General features: G+C 32.7%; 1 protein-coding gene across 3 annotated transcripts; it reads left to right on the forward strand.

Moving 5' to 3' along the window:
- The first annotated feature begins 551 nt into the window (after positions 1-551).
- Positions 552-16,174, forward strand: LOC130613323 (uncharacterized). 3 transcript variants are annotated; one of them, XM_057434673.1, is made up of 13 exons: positions 552-732; positions 8,428-8,536; positions 10,307-10,331; positions 10,676-10,723; positions 11,361-11,534; positions 11,786-11,856; positions 12,202-12,307; positions 12,901-12,939; positions 13,062-13,112; positions 13,296-13,595; positions 13,824-14,048; positions 14,626-14,972; positions 15,707-16,174. In XM_057434673.1, the coding sequence occupies exons 2-13, from the start codon at positions 8,489-8,491 to the stop codon at positions 15,902-15,904; spliced, it is 1,632 nt and encodes a 543-aa protein (XP_057290656.1). In that variant the 5' UTR covers positions 552-732; positions 8,428-8,488; the 3' UTR covers positions 15,905-16,174. The 3 variants fall into 3 exon arrangements, with proteins under 3 accessions (XP_057290656.1, XP_057290655.1, XP_057290657.1); XM_057434672.1 differs by lacking the exon at positions 552-732 and adding an exon at positions 5,756-5,976; XM_057434674.1 differs by lacking the exon at positions 552-732 and having other exon boundaries at positions 8,045-8,536.
- The last annotated feature ends 73 nt before the right edge of the window (positions 16,175-16,247 follow it).

Consider the following 16,247-nt stretch of genomic DNA (forward strand, 5'->3'; position numbering starts at 1 on the left):
AACCCGCGGGGATAAAAAGAGGAATTACGGTACTTTAAAATCCTCCCATGTTTGAAATCCAGGTTACAACTCTCAGCGTTTCTACATCACAATGTCTCATTGTTCTACCGCTTTAGCCGGTAGAACTTTAAAATAGGTTTCTTTTTTTCTCGTGAAGCACGGAAATGTACCAGTCTAGTGTAGCCGTACGTAAATTATTAGTATTTGAGTGTTGATAACAGAACTACCCTGTTGAACGGCACAAAAGGTGTAAAAACCTATTATTTTTACAAATAAACAGGCTAAAATTCTTTTTAAAGAACGAAATAAATCAAAAATAATTGTTTTTTTGATTTTTACGTTTATTCTAGTTTTTAAAAGAGCGGTGTTCACAAACTGAAACTCATTTTTCTACTTTCATGTTTTTCTTTCGTCTTTTGCTGTTGCCAGTTAAAAATATTTTATTACTAATAACGTGACCACTTTTTCTGCACAATTGGAGAACTAAAGCAAGTACTCCCCCGAGGTGGATTTGCTATAAATCAGTAATAAGCCGTAGAACTTCTTGCTGAGACGGCTTGTTTTTTTAATTTGAAGGAATTTTCTGGAAAGTGAACGTATGTCTTGTTATAGAAAAACGTATAAATATTTAATATAAGATTTACTAAAAAAAACATATGATTCGCAGTTACCTGCTACAATGTAAACGCTACTAATTTTTTCTCGAGAAGAGGACTATAAACGCGGAGGAAGGTATGTGTTTATTAGTTTAAAACATTTTTTTTTAGAAAGAAATACGTCTTTACACTGTGAAGACATTTTTCTGAATTTAACAAATTCATCAGTGACACATTATATGTCCGGGCGTCTTGTCATCATTATAAATTATTTTCACTTTGTAGGGTTTTATTGTACAAGCAAGGCTAGTGTAAACACAGTGTTACTTCTTGTGCAGTGCGTTATTAGGCAAGGTAACAAATTTTGACTTAGAAGTTGCACCTTTTTGGCTTTAACACACTGTGTAGCTGTTCTCTCTTGGTTGATAAAGCAGATACGTTTCCCAAAATTACTGCTCCTATTCAGATAGATACAGTTCGATATATCTGTTCGAATTAGACATATCAATGATACGATGTCTTACTGAAAGTTACGTGTCTGGTGTGATATCTGAGTGAATAACACGTTCATATAGTGTGATTACTGGGTAAATGTAATGTGTAGATAGAACGAATACACTACTGAATTTTCTACTTCTTCGGTAGAGTTGTTTGTTTAATAGATGACTTACCAAAGTTTTACAAAAGTTGACAAAACTTTGACGATTTTTGATAAACACTCACGCATTATTCTGGCTAAAAAGCAGGACCATGTGGTGTAAAGTTGCTGTTAATGAAATTCATACAGTTTTTTGGAAGCACGAGATTCAAAAAGAACTGATTATTTTTTTTTCAATTTTTCTTCAAAAGCCTTTCAGCAATTCTCAGCGAATAGTTCGAAATTTCATTTGTTTTTCTTCAATGGATTTATATGACCTCTGTGCATTGACGTTTTTTCAATCTACAGGAATAAGTGCGCATGCCCAAATTTGTCCCCAGGGCATATCTTCCGCTATGATATGCGGACAAAACAACTCCAAATAAATCCTCTAACTACTGTACACAAGCCTTGGAAGAAGTTGAAAAGTTGAACTTATTACAATGAATTGTTCTAATGCTTTTTAGAGATTTTTAGATTTGTTGTTTTGGAGAAAACTTATTTCTTTATTTCTCGAGTTTTTTATTCCATTAGCTTTATGCTATAAGTTCAATTATTCTTTTTTCATATTTATCGGCTACCGGAAGGTTTTCAACCGTTGCAAGCGTAAAATTCATCAAAAGTAGAACCTATTTTACCCCTCTCTATATAAATTTTTCTTCGTCACAAAACAAGTCTTGCTTTCTATTTTGTGAAAACAAAATTGATTGTGAATCGTTATAAAATTCCAAATGTCGCCAAAATGTCTAAAAGCATAAATAGACTAAAATATGATTTTAGAACTGTTAATAGGGATGTTCTAAAAAAGAAAACAAATACCGATTATTTTTGACGATGAGAGCAGACGTGACATACCGAAGACGTGACATACCGAATTAAATCTGATGAAAATTCACAAAACATCATAGGTATGGTTTACAAGTACCTTATTCCCCCTCACAAACCAACACCCTCCTTCCCAGGTCAAATTATGGCTAAGCATACTATATCGGGGAAAACATAATCCTTTAAGGAAGGTTTTGTCACTGGTCACTTTCCCACAAATTTTCTCCCCGACAAGATTCTTTTAGAAAATTCAACTTTATCTTTCCGGAATTACAATGTTTCGAATATAATGTAAATACATATTTTTAATAACATTGGCGTAACCTCGATCACAGGAGTCGTAGCGTGTTTTTATACGAAGAGCAAAACTCATACACATTTTATTCTTATAGAAAAAAAACAGTACAAGTCCTGAAATAAAAGTTGATTTTGGGTGTTCAAATTTCATAAGATTTTTCATCAAATTCAATACTCAAAAATACAGCTGGTTTATTAAAAGGACAACTGCCAAAAGATTTGAATCAAGAAATAAAAAAAAGAAATATTTGTTGTTTTGGAATTAAATCATCAATCCTAGAAACATTGCCGCGTGTTCTTATCTATTTAGATAACATGTGTAAAATAGATTAATAAAACGATCTAATAACAACACACCTTCGTCCCTAGTCCTTTTTGTCTCTTTTATACGATAGAAGAAACCGTGTTTTCACATATTAAAAAGTCAAAAAACCCTGTGGACGAGGGTGACGACAACAACCAATTTACGTCGCCTTTTGACACAAACAAAGGACACGTTCATTACAAAGGACATTTAATAAGAAAGTAGGCGTTTCTTACTGACTTTGATTTTTGAAGTTTGGTCTTATCGTATTTAGCACCAATAATTTTTAAGGAAGCTTAAGGCGAGTTCAAACTAAAGTTAATAAAAACACAAAAAACACCTCTTGTCATCCTACCGTTTATTTATTTGTTTTTCCTTTTTTCGTAAAAGGAACATCTTTAACCCGTTTTAAAATCATCTGATTTTTAGAACAAGTTATAATCCTTCTCATATACATTGTTTATTGATCAAAAGCCGCGATTAGTCTTTGCGCAGCGGTTTATTTTTTGAAAGAATTTTATCTCCCTTATATCTGTGATAAAGGAATTTAATTTTTTGACGGAATTGCGTAACAAGTTTCATCGGCTTTGCTAGACTCCCATGAAGATATTGTTGAAACTTGTAAATACAGTTTCTGCATTTAGTATGACTGTTTCTGCTTTGATTAAAACGTCGGTATGGTTTGATACTGCGTTAAAGGGAAACTAAGGTCAAAAAAAAATGTTGTTAAAAAAAAATTAAGAACGTTGTATAACATCTAAATAAACTATTGAAAAAAAATTAACTCTTAATTTTCATTATTTAGGCTGTTTTAGCCCATTAAAGTTCTAAGGTTTTCTGAAATTAACCGTGTACTCCATTCACGGTTCCTCGTGAACCATACAGAATTATGACGTATGAGCCGCGAGACTCAAAATCACTTAGTCATGGATAGCAGCGAAGAAAGTAGTTGTGCTAGTGAACATAGCGAAGTATATAGTTCTGAAACAGATGAAAGTATTTGCAAAGGGTGTTATGATAACTAACCTGAATATACTGAAAGTCAGTTGAAAAACATTTGTTCATCAAAAACTGCGAATGATATTTCAGACGACGACGAAGATGAGGATTTAGACTCAAGCAGGTTAGAAAACTTACATTGGTGTAAGTGTAAAAAATGTGATATACACGAGTTAATGACTGTTGAAGAATGCAAGTGTTGTTTGGAGTTTACAACTTTACTGGGAGAAAAGCTGGAAGAGAATACATGTATTACCTTGCATAAAGATTTTAATATTCTTTGTTTAAATCGCACCGTATTAGAGACAGCAAGCATTAGACATCGCAGATATCAAAATAATTTCAAGGATATAAAATCTTTTCAAAACAAGTAAGCTTATTATTCTACCTTTCAAAACAAATATAAAATATTACTTCATATGCGAAAAAAAAATGCGTTCTTTATCTACATAAAAGTTCGTTTACTAAATGTGAGTCAAAGAATATTTAAAAATATATATACAACATTTTGTAAGGCCTAGGTTCCACAACAACAAAACATATTATATTCTTTTTAGACAACTACGCTTTCAGCATACAGACAATATACGGCTTGGGTGCATTACTATGAAACACTGGGAAAAGGATGTAGAGTTGTTATACCGGCATGCGTTGTGAAAAAAATTCGTGAAAGTTTCCCAGAAAAAGATGGAAAATATACAGGATTCAAAGCTTTTGTAGATTTGTAAAATCTGTAATTTAATACGGTAGTGCCATCCATGTTAATAAATTCGTAAGTTTTGTGTTTAAAAATAGTTGGAACTGCTCCACAAAGTAGCTCTTTCCGTTTCGATGGTATCCCCGTTAGACGTCCTTTTAAATCATCTTTAATGCAGTCAGGATGGAAGTGGTCTTCACATACAACTTTATTTTTCCCAAATGGAAATGTTTCTACATTCAATCCAGTACCAATATTATGCAACCATTGTGCTACGCGAAGTTTCTCAGTTGTATTCACTGGCTTTGGGATCATGAAAAAACTTTTTTTAGCAGTTACTCTCCCAGTGGTTTGCGAACATCCATATGCCAGGCAACTTGGCATTTTGAGTAGTAAAGACAAAATGTACAATTATAGTTAAGAAGTAAAATTCATCTTTTATGTCTTCATACATCAAATCAGGCGAACCTTACGTCATTGCTCTCCATCGTAGAGTTTTTTTATGTACTCTAACGGAGATGTAAACAATAACCTTTTTACTCTAAAATCCTCATAAAAATACATTTTTTTTGAAAAAAAAATTTAAGGTATCTTTTTTAAATAGTATAATAAACGTTTTTATGAAAAAAAAAATTTTGACCTTAGTTTCCCTTTAAGTCCAAATATTTGTAACATCCTAGTGCCTAGAGCCGTTATCACATGGCTACAAGTTTAAACTCAAGCAACAAGACAAAATGTCCTGGAAGATAAATTGCTTCTGGAAATTTACTACTAAGAAGACAGTGTTGTTTTGGCCAACTGTTTTCTAAGTTTAGTTGTTAGCCCGTGGAAAATTAGATGGGATTTTGCCCGTCGTACCTTTAACTGCATCGATATTTCGTGCATCTTTATTTAATTGTTAGCATAAAGTAATATAATTATTCCGCAGGGGATCGATACAATAGAAAATTTTACGAAACTTCGGCTGTCGTATAAATGTCGCGTTTACTATTTTATGCATATCTTGTGTCCGTGTGACTTTAAAATCGCGCAGAGACTAACAAAATAGGGGTATTGTTTATATAGAGATTGACTGAAAGGATAAGACAGAATTTTCTATAAAATAAATCTATAAAATGTATTTCTTTTAATAAAGATTGAAAATTGGTGGGAGTTTGTGATTGTCTTCTCGGAACTTTGGAACGAGGTTGTGTTTTTAGAAATAAAGTTATTTCATAAATGTTATGAAATATTTATCATTTTGGTCTTATTTATATTTTGGAATTTTTATATCAGTGTGTGTTTCTATTTTAATATAAACAATTGCGTTCATAATTAATAATGTTTGGAATTTAAAATAAAAAAATTATAAAATTTTTGGCGTTAATGAAGCGAAAAACTTGCAAAATTAAAAAACAGAGACGGGGGAGGAGTTTGGTAATGAATATCGGTCTGATAAATTTTTGCTATGTAATTCTGTGTAGTGCTTTTTGAATTGAATAGTTCATTGGTGATCAGTTGTAAACATTTCAGTTTTGATGAACAGCTGTATTCAAAGAAATAATTTAAAATGTAATAATGCAATTTTGAAAACTTTGGATTATTTTGTTGCTGTATGAGTATTTCTATGTAGCTGCGACCGGTAAGTACACACGTCTTTCTTTTTTGGAAAAGCATATTTGAACGTGTGAAGCTGTCATCGAATTTATTTCAAACCTAACCCTAGCCCGGGAATTTTGAGGTTTTACTTTATTTAAAGTAAGTTTAAAGCAAGTAAACATAATTTGAAAGGCATTATAATAAATCAAAAATACGTTCACATTATTAAGGCATGCTTTAAATCGTGCTTTAAATTTATAGCGTGTTCTTAAAATTCTAGTGTGACCCCCCTCTATCCTTTGGTACACTGTTGATTAGAATATTTGTGAAAACTAGTCGGTGGTCCGTGAGAAACTCCACGGGTTCGCCTTCCGTTTTATACCGCATTGCGTTCGTCTCGCTACTTGCGCAGCTAGGCTACCATTTTGCGTGATAGACAAACGGACAGACGCATACGGGTTTTATAATATAGAATAGATATTAACCCGTGGAAATCTCTACGGGGTCGCCCGTCCTTTATATATCGCATTTCGTGTTTCCGTAACCGACAGACAAAAAGGCAAACGACAGCTATTATTAAAGACATACTTGATTGTTGTTTAATGCATAAATCTTTGTTTATTTTTTAAAAGGTCAATAACTATTTTCATATCACGGATTTAGTGTAAAAAAACTGGATTCTTTACGGAAATCTGTTCCAGTATGTATAGCCGAGTCATGATGACGTGAAACCATATTATTTTGTGAAAATAATTCAATATAGCCTAACAAAACAACATAATTCAGCATTCAAATTACTAAATGTGTTATATTTTTCTCAAGAATGCCTTTTTTATATAGCTTATCTGTTTACGCGTTATTAACTTATACTGGCATTGTTTTGAGCTTTGATGAATCCGATGATAAGGATTCTCTCACTATCCGCTTACGACTAAAGTATATAATGTTGGCAGTTGCGATACTGGAAACATATTATTTTATGATGTGACTGGCGGGACAATTTAGTCAATAACGTCGTTATTGACTAAATTATATTTATTTTTTTACTGTCCCTGCGGGTACTTCACGTCGTTTTTTTTGTAAACAGTCACTTTACAAATTTTGTTGATGTTTTTATGTTGTTATATTTTTTGCCAAGAGCGTCAGGTAAGTACCAAAAATAGAGGCCTAAGTGACATTTCATTATCAACAAATATATCTCATTATATACATTATATATAATTTTGTATTTTGTCAGATTCTGAATCCATTGGAGAACTGAGGAAAGGAGAAATTATTGTTTTTGATGATGGTGGGGATGTAGCGACTGTTTGCGAAACGCGACGTAGTACCAATATTTGTTGATAGTCGCTGCTAATTGGCGACCCATGACACATCGTTATAACGTCATTCTTTAGCATTGTAGTTTCTAAAGTCGTATTTTAGCTATAAACCTAACGGCGCGACGACGTTACTGCGACGTTGGTGTGCCCGCTCCAAGGTGTCTTTTTAACCCCTCGTCAAGAGTAGAATCAAATGTTGCAACTGGAAGGTTTTAATTACCCTAACCTTTTAAAAGTGTTTTACAACGTCTAGCTTTGTAAAAATGGCAAGAGAAGAGAAGAAAAATCTTCTTAATTTGTTTGGATGTATAATCTGTCGGTTTCTTTGTAAAATTCCTAAAGACAGCGTTAAGCGTATTGTCAATTACAGAAGCAAACAAAGAGGAAGTTAAACAGGAAAAAAAGGCTCTTTATGTGTATAGTATTCTCTTTACAACATGTCGTGAAAGGAAAAATAAGAAAAACTTTCGCCTTGTCAGCAAAAAAATCACAATTCGTCTCAGCTTGCCATCTAGATTATACTTGAGTAAATAATTTGATTGATTAAAATTGACATACGTCATATCAAAAGTCATTTCCAGTTATAAGTACTATGAATGACTTCACAAGCGTGAAATATAATTTCGGTTTAACAAACAACGCATATAAATATCTTCTGTGCAAGAACTTACACGCACCAACGTCAAAAAATTGCTTTAAGGACCCCACCTTTCAAACTCTCCTTAAAAGGTCATCGCTGAAAATAAGTTGGTGTTGGACTTCATCATTAAAAGCAACCTTGTTGAAAACATTAAATAACACATCTTTGAAATTCAAATTAGCTACTTGACAAAACACAGTGCGTGGTTGAGCCAAAATTTATATTTTTGTGACGTTACAATGTTGATGACGTAATGTGATATATATTATGTCGCTATAAACAAACATAAGACTTATTTTTGCATTTCCTTAATGAGACTTCAGCATGGCTATAAAGTTAATAAAATTTAACATGGCTACAGTTAATGAAAATACTACGTGACTTTAGTTGCTCCTCTTAAAAAGTTGATAATAACAAAACATACCTGGATGCGGGATTGTTGTAATTTATTATCTTGTAAAACTCTAACAAAAGTTGTATTATTAAATTTAATGATTTGTGATTAGATAGTAGATTATTTCGTTTATTGCAGTAAAAGCCAAACACACAGCAAGAGGAATTCTTTAGCTACGCATGACACGTCTGATAGAGAAATGGATTTGACAATTTGGCTTGCATTGTTTTTCTTTAACGTTATTGAGGTAAGTTTTATATTTTTTTTGGTTTGTGTAACTGTTTTTATAGGTTCATTAATTCTGAAACCATGTGACACATCCCCTGTTTACGTATAAATTAATAAATAAACAAACAAATAAACACAGTAACAACAAAAACACTTTGTATTTGTAAACAATCTTATTGGAGTGGCGTTGTTAACATGAATTCGCTGGCAAGATTCTTTTTTGAAATATAATTAATAAATAAATATGAGAGAACAAATTAACCAGCGGTTTGATAATAAGTTTTATATATAGATACTTATTTGTGGCGTGGAAACAGCTTTCTATTCTCTTAGTGGGTAATCATAATATATAAAATTATTGCAAATTAATGTAGCTATTTTAATGTGCTCTTTATTATTAAAAGTATCGGAATTACGTATTAGAGTAACAACTTTATTTCCATGTTTTGTTTCCTTTGCGCTGAACATGCACATGAGAAAAGCAATAAAAAGTCCTAGTGAAAAGGCTTGGTAGTTTCAATGCGAATAATCAACAACCTTCAATGTAAAATATCGTCATCGAAACATCTTGTTCACGTTGCATAGAAACCGGTAATAACTGTGATTTAATCTCTTTCCCAGGGTGTTTCTACGTCTTTTTTGTCAACATGTCATAGACGGTTTGAGACGAACTGTTAAAGATTTTAATATTTTAAGTAAAAATAAAAACAAGAATAATAATTTAGACTACAAGTGGTTGTCAAAAGATATCAACAAATGCAACCCCCGTATAATAGCATCTAATTATATCAATCATAAAAGGAGTGGTCCAGTGATTTAATCAAAAAAAAAGTATGCACGAAAAAAAACTGCCCGGAATATATTAAAACCGACGTTGGCGGTTGCAATAAAGTGTTTTTAAAAGGAGTACTATGTAGGTAGCAAGCCATGGTTCTACTCTATTAAGAAATGTCACTAACAATTAATGTTTAACCTTCTACGGGAACTTCTTCTGCAAAACATAACACTCTCTACTTTTGGTATCAACCGGTAATATAGCATTAATTAAGAAGTACTTTCTGACAGTTATTGGAAGCTCTTAAAAAAGGAAAAGTTCTTTTTTTTATGTGCAAAGGATTATCATTTTACAATGTTTAAATGGTCCGGCAAGAACCTGTCTATAAACATGACGTGCCGTTCCCATAAACTTTCAACGTTATGTTAAAATCTTATCAAGTACATTTGTAGAGACGTTCAAGGATTTGGACCATTCATGGCGAAAGGTGGGAAACTAATCAACGCCTCTGGCTATTGTTAATATTGATTTTTTTTGCTCCCTTGGTGGCAGTTAAAAATATTTTTATGTCTGTCATTTTCTTTAAATATTTTATCAAAGCTAGAGCTATAAATAGCAAGTACACCTTCCATTCTTGTTTTCGGTGATTACACATGCAAAGTAATCAAGTTGTCAACACAATAGTTTCCTTATGAAGTTTGTTTAATTAAAAAAGGATTAGTAATAAGAAATTAATTTTTTTGAATCGGGTAGGGTGTGGATGAGTGAGTGGTGGGTGGTTAATAGTTAGGTAACGCAATTAGATGTTGCTGACGTCATGCTTACACTAGCATGCACCTATGTGCCTACGTGCTTAACGTACCCACGTGCCTTAGTAACGTAAGATTTCATGTGCCTTTGTACTTTTTTGCTATGTTTCTTTAGTGAGTAATGTGCCGAGAAATTAGAATTTAAGAATGTAAAATGTGAAATGAGATTTATGAAACGCACATAAATTTATTTTATTTCTTGTAGGGAACAAAAAATACATCTAAAGAAAGTAAGATTTTTTAATTACTTGACTTGTTACTGAGGTTAGACTCAAAGAACTGGGACTGGAAAGCACCAGCAACAAAAAACTGGAGCATGTGTTGGTTTTGCTAAATTACTATGCGATTATTATTTTCATTTTGATTTTCATTATAAGCCTTGGCGTATTATCTGATGCTAAATTGGCTTCTTTCCACAGACATTATGGTATCGCAAGTCAATCCCAAGGCAAAGTGCTACAAATTAGATCAATTTGTGTGTCTTGTGAAGTTGTTCTCTCTCTTAAAATTGCAGGAGATAAGAATGGTGTCGGTTAATAACACTGACTTTATTATAAATTTTCTTTTTTTCTAGACCACTGTTCAGTGTTTCAATCACAACTACAATCATTACCTAACAAAAGTATGAAATATTCCTATTCTTGTCCTCCTTTACTTATGAGTAATTGTGTGAAACATCAATTTTAATAGTTCCACACATACAACTATTATCCATTTGTTCTATAATTTAATACATTGCCTAAGAACGGAATCTTATTCACAATGCTTGGCTTGAAAATGTTTTGGCACCTATCATTACGTTTTCTAAAGAAAATGTTCAATAAGTTAAAATAGTGTCTTTACTCGAGTTAGTAAAAATAAAATGCTGGAACATGATGCCAGTGTTAGACGGCAAATATCGAAATCATGCCGAAACTAATTGTGACAACCTTCTTCCCTGTGAAGCTTAATACCTGTTGGTTAAAATTTCCAAATCTTGAAAATAATGACACAAAAATTAACTCCAATGATTTGACATCCTAATTTTGTCTGTTAAATACTCAATACCAATTTTTCACAAATGGTAGTTGGTCTATTGTTATATGAAACATAAAGAAGACTGATAAATATTTTATATCAAAAATAGAAATTTTATTCCATTAGTGGATTAGATTTTGAAGTGTCAATATTCTATTTGTCACGTTTTTAGCTAAACTTTATTTTCTGATCAATTCTAATGGTATAATTTTATTTTTATTTAATTTTTAATTGTGTCTTAGCAAATTGCTTACAACTAATCCCAGATGTGTCCAACCTTAAACAAGTATGCCACAAGTACCATGCAACATGCAAAGGATTTCCACACTACAGAGGGTTCACCACAAAACTTAAAGGACGTCATCTTTTTGTCATAGGTGTCAATATGACAGCTATTTCAAAAGAATTAAGAAAAGGTATTTATTTTTATACCCCTAGTGGCGCATGGCTCAGTCGTTAAGGAGCTCACTTCGTAATCACGAATGAATTATTTTAATCAGCATATTAAAATTTGTGAAATATAAGCAATGAAGACTAGATTTCTATTTCTCTATCTATCTTGTAATGCCAGCTGTGTATCTGTCCGTCCGTGGTTTCAAAATGGGAGATACGAGTAGCGATTAACGACTAGTAATTTACTACGATATCGAAGTACGAATTTTATTAGATTGCTGGGGAGTTACTTTACATACCAGTGGAGAAGACTTAGATAAATGCGAGTACAAAAGCCTTGACCAGGTATATGGTTGGATTTGATTTATACAATATCGAAAAAAATTTTTCTTTATGTTTAACTGTCGTTTCTTTGATAATACTGTAGGAATAAATCCTCTGTATGCATTTTCTTATTGGTGTTAGTGAAGTGGTAAAAACCACAACGTGTCGATCCTAAAACCGTACAGACACAATATGCTAACACCGACATGCTGGTACATTAATTGAATAATCGTATATTATGTTTAAGCCGATTGTATACAGGAAACACAGCGCTTAGTTCGCACCAATGAATTACTCTTTTTCCGTCTAATGAATATAGATATTTGAACGTTTTTTACGTTATGATCTTTTTATTTTTTTATATAGGGATATGAGGAGTTTAAATTCCAGTACTCCAGAGAACAAGAATACACATTCAGCATGACCTTGCTACCGACTGGAGAGACCAAGGATTTTAGTTGGACATCGCCTGGTAAGTTTATACGCACCTTATTACAGGAGGTTAACGAATTGTGAAATTATTACGAGTTGCTGACCTGACGTGTTCATACTGTTTCGTACTGTAAGGGCTAATTCCACGATTAATATTTTGGTCAAAAGATTTTACCTAGAAAAAATTTCTGCTAAAAAATAATTCGAATGGTAGATTCCACAAAAAACACGTGCTGTTTTTTTTATTCACAAGGAAGAGCAAATACAGACAGGGTAAATTTAAGCAGATGAGAATTTATTCTCTACTTTTCCCGACCAATTTTTGAATCAGAAATACAATAAATGTATGTGTCTATTCTCCACTCATATGTAGTGTTAACTTTCTGTGTTAATTGTGTCGAAATTCACGTTAATTTTATGTCCCATCCGACATAACGACTTTTTAAATTTCTCCTAAAATCATATATAATTTAAACACTTCTGAAGTCAATGTATTTTTGGCACAAGCCATATTTCAAAATTAACTCTATCACTTAGTTTAAATTCTACCTATTTACTGTTAAAATAAGTTTTAACCAGAACTTTTATTCTCATATTGGACTTACTGTAAATCAAACAATGTTTTGTATATAGATGACTGTGCATTATCGGTTTTGGAAGATATTCAAAGCGGTAAGATCTTCGACGTATTCTGTTGGAGCAGCTAAACATTCAGACTTAGTAATCAGACATTATTAAGTAAAACAATTTATTAAGATTCATGCTGATATGTCTTATTTTTTTCCTTTCACTAGTTATCCACAATACACATGGTTCCAGAAACTACTGCTTTAAAAAACAGAATGGTGCGTAAATTTTTTACCGTTTATCCAATTTCCTTATTGACTGCACTTTCTAATTAAGCGCAAAAAAGTCTACCAAAGTATTTGAGACATTAGGATTAAGAAAAATCATGTGTTCTTTGCACAAGCCTTTGATAGAAGTTTTAACCATATTTACGTACTTTTGTACTGTTTGTTTTTTTATAGTTGCGTCGGTGATGACATTTGCAAAAATTCAATGCAAGAAACACGATTATAGCGCGACTAGAGTAAAAGACATTTTGAAAAATAACCTTCATGTTACAAGTGAATGCGAATTTCTTTTAAACAAAGACACAGCAAACTCAACGAGCATGCCCGTGTTGACCATTGCAATTATCAGCATATCAGTAGTTCTTATCCTACTTTTAAGCGTGGCATGTTTTGTTGTCCGACACAGAAAAAAATTGCACCGAAACACGCAAGATTACCACGAAACACTCCGAATAGTTGAACCAATAACATCAGGTAGGGTAGGAATAGTTCCAGCATATTAAAACGAAAATGAGTGTTGAACTATTTTACTTTTACCACCCTATTTGTTCAAATTTAACCTAAATTTAAAATTTTGATTAATTTTAATAGCTCCAAGTTCACAGGAAAGTTTCCTTGCTTTTTATAAAATTAAAATTCCGAGGAATTCTGTTTAAAATTTAGGCTCAACTATATATTAACAATATTTGTTTTGATTTTTAGACAATGAAAGCACATCAGTTATGATTTTAAACCGTCCTGGTTGTGAACTACTGGAAGCATTTCTTCGTGATTTTGCGTTCGTTCTCAGTTCCTATGGAGTCAACGTAAGAATGGCATTACTTGAGCAAAACGAAATTGATGCGGACGGAGGAATAGCTTCGTATATGCAGAAGCATATTAATAAATGCGACTACATTCTTATTATGTGCACCGAAAACACAAACGGTGAGAAAAAAAAAACTTTCTATAAACGTTGTCTGCCTAATTAATCTATGTGAAACGGATTCTAAAAAGATAATTAGTGCTGTGTATAACTCGCTATATACAGTATCTATTTAAGGCAACTTGGTGTTAGCTAGCGAATGGACTTATCGTTCTTTACCAACGCACGTCATGGAGTATCTATTTTATGCTCAAAGATTCCAATAACTTTGTGCATTAAAATTATAAGATGTTGAAATAATTTTTGATATATATTATAAGTTCCTAATGGTATTCTTTTTAATGGTGATACTGCCAAGGGGTCCTAGTACATTTAAAGCTCCCGTTTAAGTGAGCCGAGCAACTGGAGAACTACCTAAAATATCAATCATTTTCAGGACTCAGCAATCGTAGGGATAAATGAACGATACACACTTTCATAACCTTTCGTACGATTTCTCTCAAGATTGAACTCACGACATTTCGCCCTGAAAGCGAAAGCTCTACCACAAGGCCAACAATCTTAAGCATAACCATAAAAGAAAACAGTATAATAATATTTAAATGATACTTAATACAATGTTTAATTTTCTACTTCTAGAACACATAGAGATTTTGAAACACAGGCCGTACGAGTTTGCATTGAAAATTATTGGAGGAATGGCGTTTCATCAAAACGACTCTTCTCGTTACATTCCAATGTATTTATCATCGTACAAAGAAGCAGTCAAAATCATACCATCTTTTTTAAATGCATCAACATCCTTTGGATATCAATTACCACAAGATATGAAAAAGTTACTGTCAAGAATTACCTCTAAGAAGCAATTACAAGCAACCAGTGAAAGGATTGCCAAAGATAAATTTTTCTTCAACAAAATGTATGAACATAGAAAGAAGATTTCAGCAAAGGAGCATCCCCATTGCATTAAAGAATACTGCACCAAGGTATCTTTTTTTGTTGCTACAATCATTAACCTTATTACCTTTTATACATATGTTTGGTATTGGCGTTACTCATCGTCTAGAAGCGCTAAGAAGACCGCCATGAAATGTTTTCTTAGTAAATTAACCCGACTTAGGTAAAGTGGCTTTGAATTTAACTTATGAGTACCCTCCAAATTAAGCTTATCTTTACCTCACACGAACTTTGGCAGTTTTCGTCCCCTTCGAGCTAGTTCTTTCTCTCATCACGAACTTTTCCTATTTCCTGTCACCTTAAGATGAAGAGAGTCCCATAGTTTGCATTGAAAGAGAAAAAAATAAATAAATGGGAAATGCTTAGATGTTTCTTGCCAACCGGCCTACAAGCTGAATTTTTCATCAAAATTTTATTTATGTAAGGTGAGTCTATCAAACAGAACAAACATGAAAGTAACATGCCAAAAATTGTGTCGTATATCATCAAAAGTACTTTCTACAGCTTTCGACTTTTGATAGAGCAGTTGGCAGCAGACATAAGCGAACTATACAGTCTCATATATCGGTCAATTTTCTCAGGTGTTTTAGTAAGATTGCATAACAAAGGTACCAAAAAAGTAACAAATGTTTCTGATACAAGTGTTGCACACTGTAAAAGTATGCATCTTCTAGAGTGTATCTATCTTTACCTACAAAATCCACCTTACTTCTTTTTGTTTGTGTTTTCCGACGCATTGTAGCGTATTTTTATTCCTTTTCAGGGTACATGTCATGGCAGTATAGTCAACCTTTCATCAATATGGCCAACAACTGTTCAATCAGCTAAATGGTCCTCTTCGCATTCTTTGGCCAATGACCCTTTAGATGATGTCATAAAGGAATCGACTTCATATGAAATGACTTTGGTGTGCAAATACAATTTGATGATAGGGAAGGATAGGAACATCTGCGAAGGTTGAAGAGATACTTTGTGGTCACATTAACCATTTATAAAATAATTAGCATAATTATGTACAAAGACAGAAGTGGCCACACTACTTGTTACATTATAACAATATATATCGAATAATTGAAATTATTACGTACAAAGAAAGAAGGCGCCACGCTTCTTGTTACATTATAACAATGTAACAGAAAACAACATTATAACTAAACTAAATAGTTCCCTGGAAGTTTGTTTTCAGAGCTGTACTTTTTGATGAAGAAGTAAAGATGAGAAACTTGGTAAATCGTCTGTTTATTTTATAGTGTAATGTGTACATGCGATGAGTGGAGAAATCGCAAAATACGAAAAAATAGAAG

This window comes from Hydractinia symbiolongicarpus, chromosome 10 (assembly GCF_029227915.1).
Source record: "Hydractinia symbiolongicarpus strain clone_291-10 chromosome 10, HSymV2.1, whole genome shotgun sequence".
In the NCBI taxonomy this organism is placed as follows: Eukaryota; Metazoa; Cnidaria; class Hydrozoa; order Anthoathecata; family Hydractiniidae; genus Hydractinia; species Hydractinia symbiolongicarpus.

Bases quoted from the DNA above. Each gene is read 5' to 3' on its own strand.
- LOC130613323 (XM_057434673.1), top strand. From the start codon at position 8,489: ATGGATTTGACAATTTGGCTTGCATTGTTTTTCTTTAACGTTATTGAG. The intron at 12,308-12,900 runs GTAAGTTTATAC...TTTTGTATATAG, and splicing joins TTTTAGTTGGACATCGCCTG to ATGACTGTGCATTATCGGTT. The intron at 12,940-13,061 runs GTAAGATCTTCG...TCCTTTCACTAG, and splicing joins TTTGGAAGATATTCAAAGCG to TTATCCACAATACACATGGT.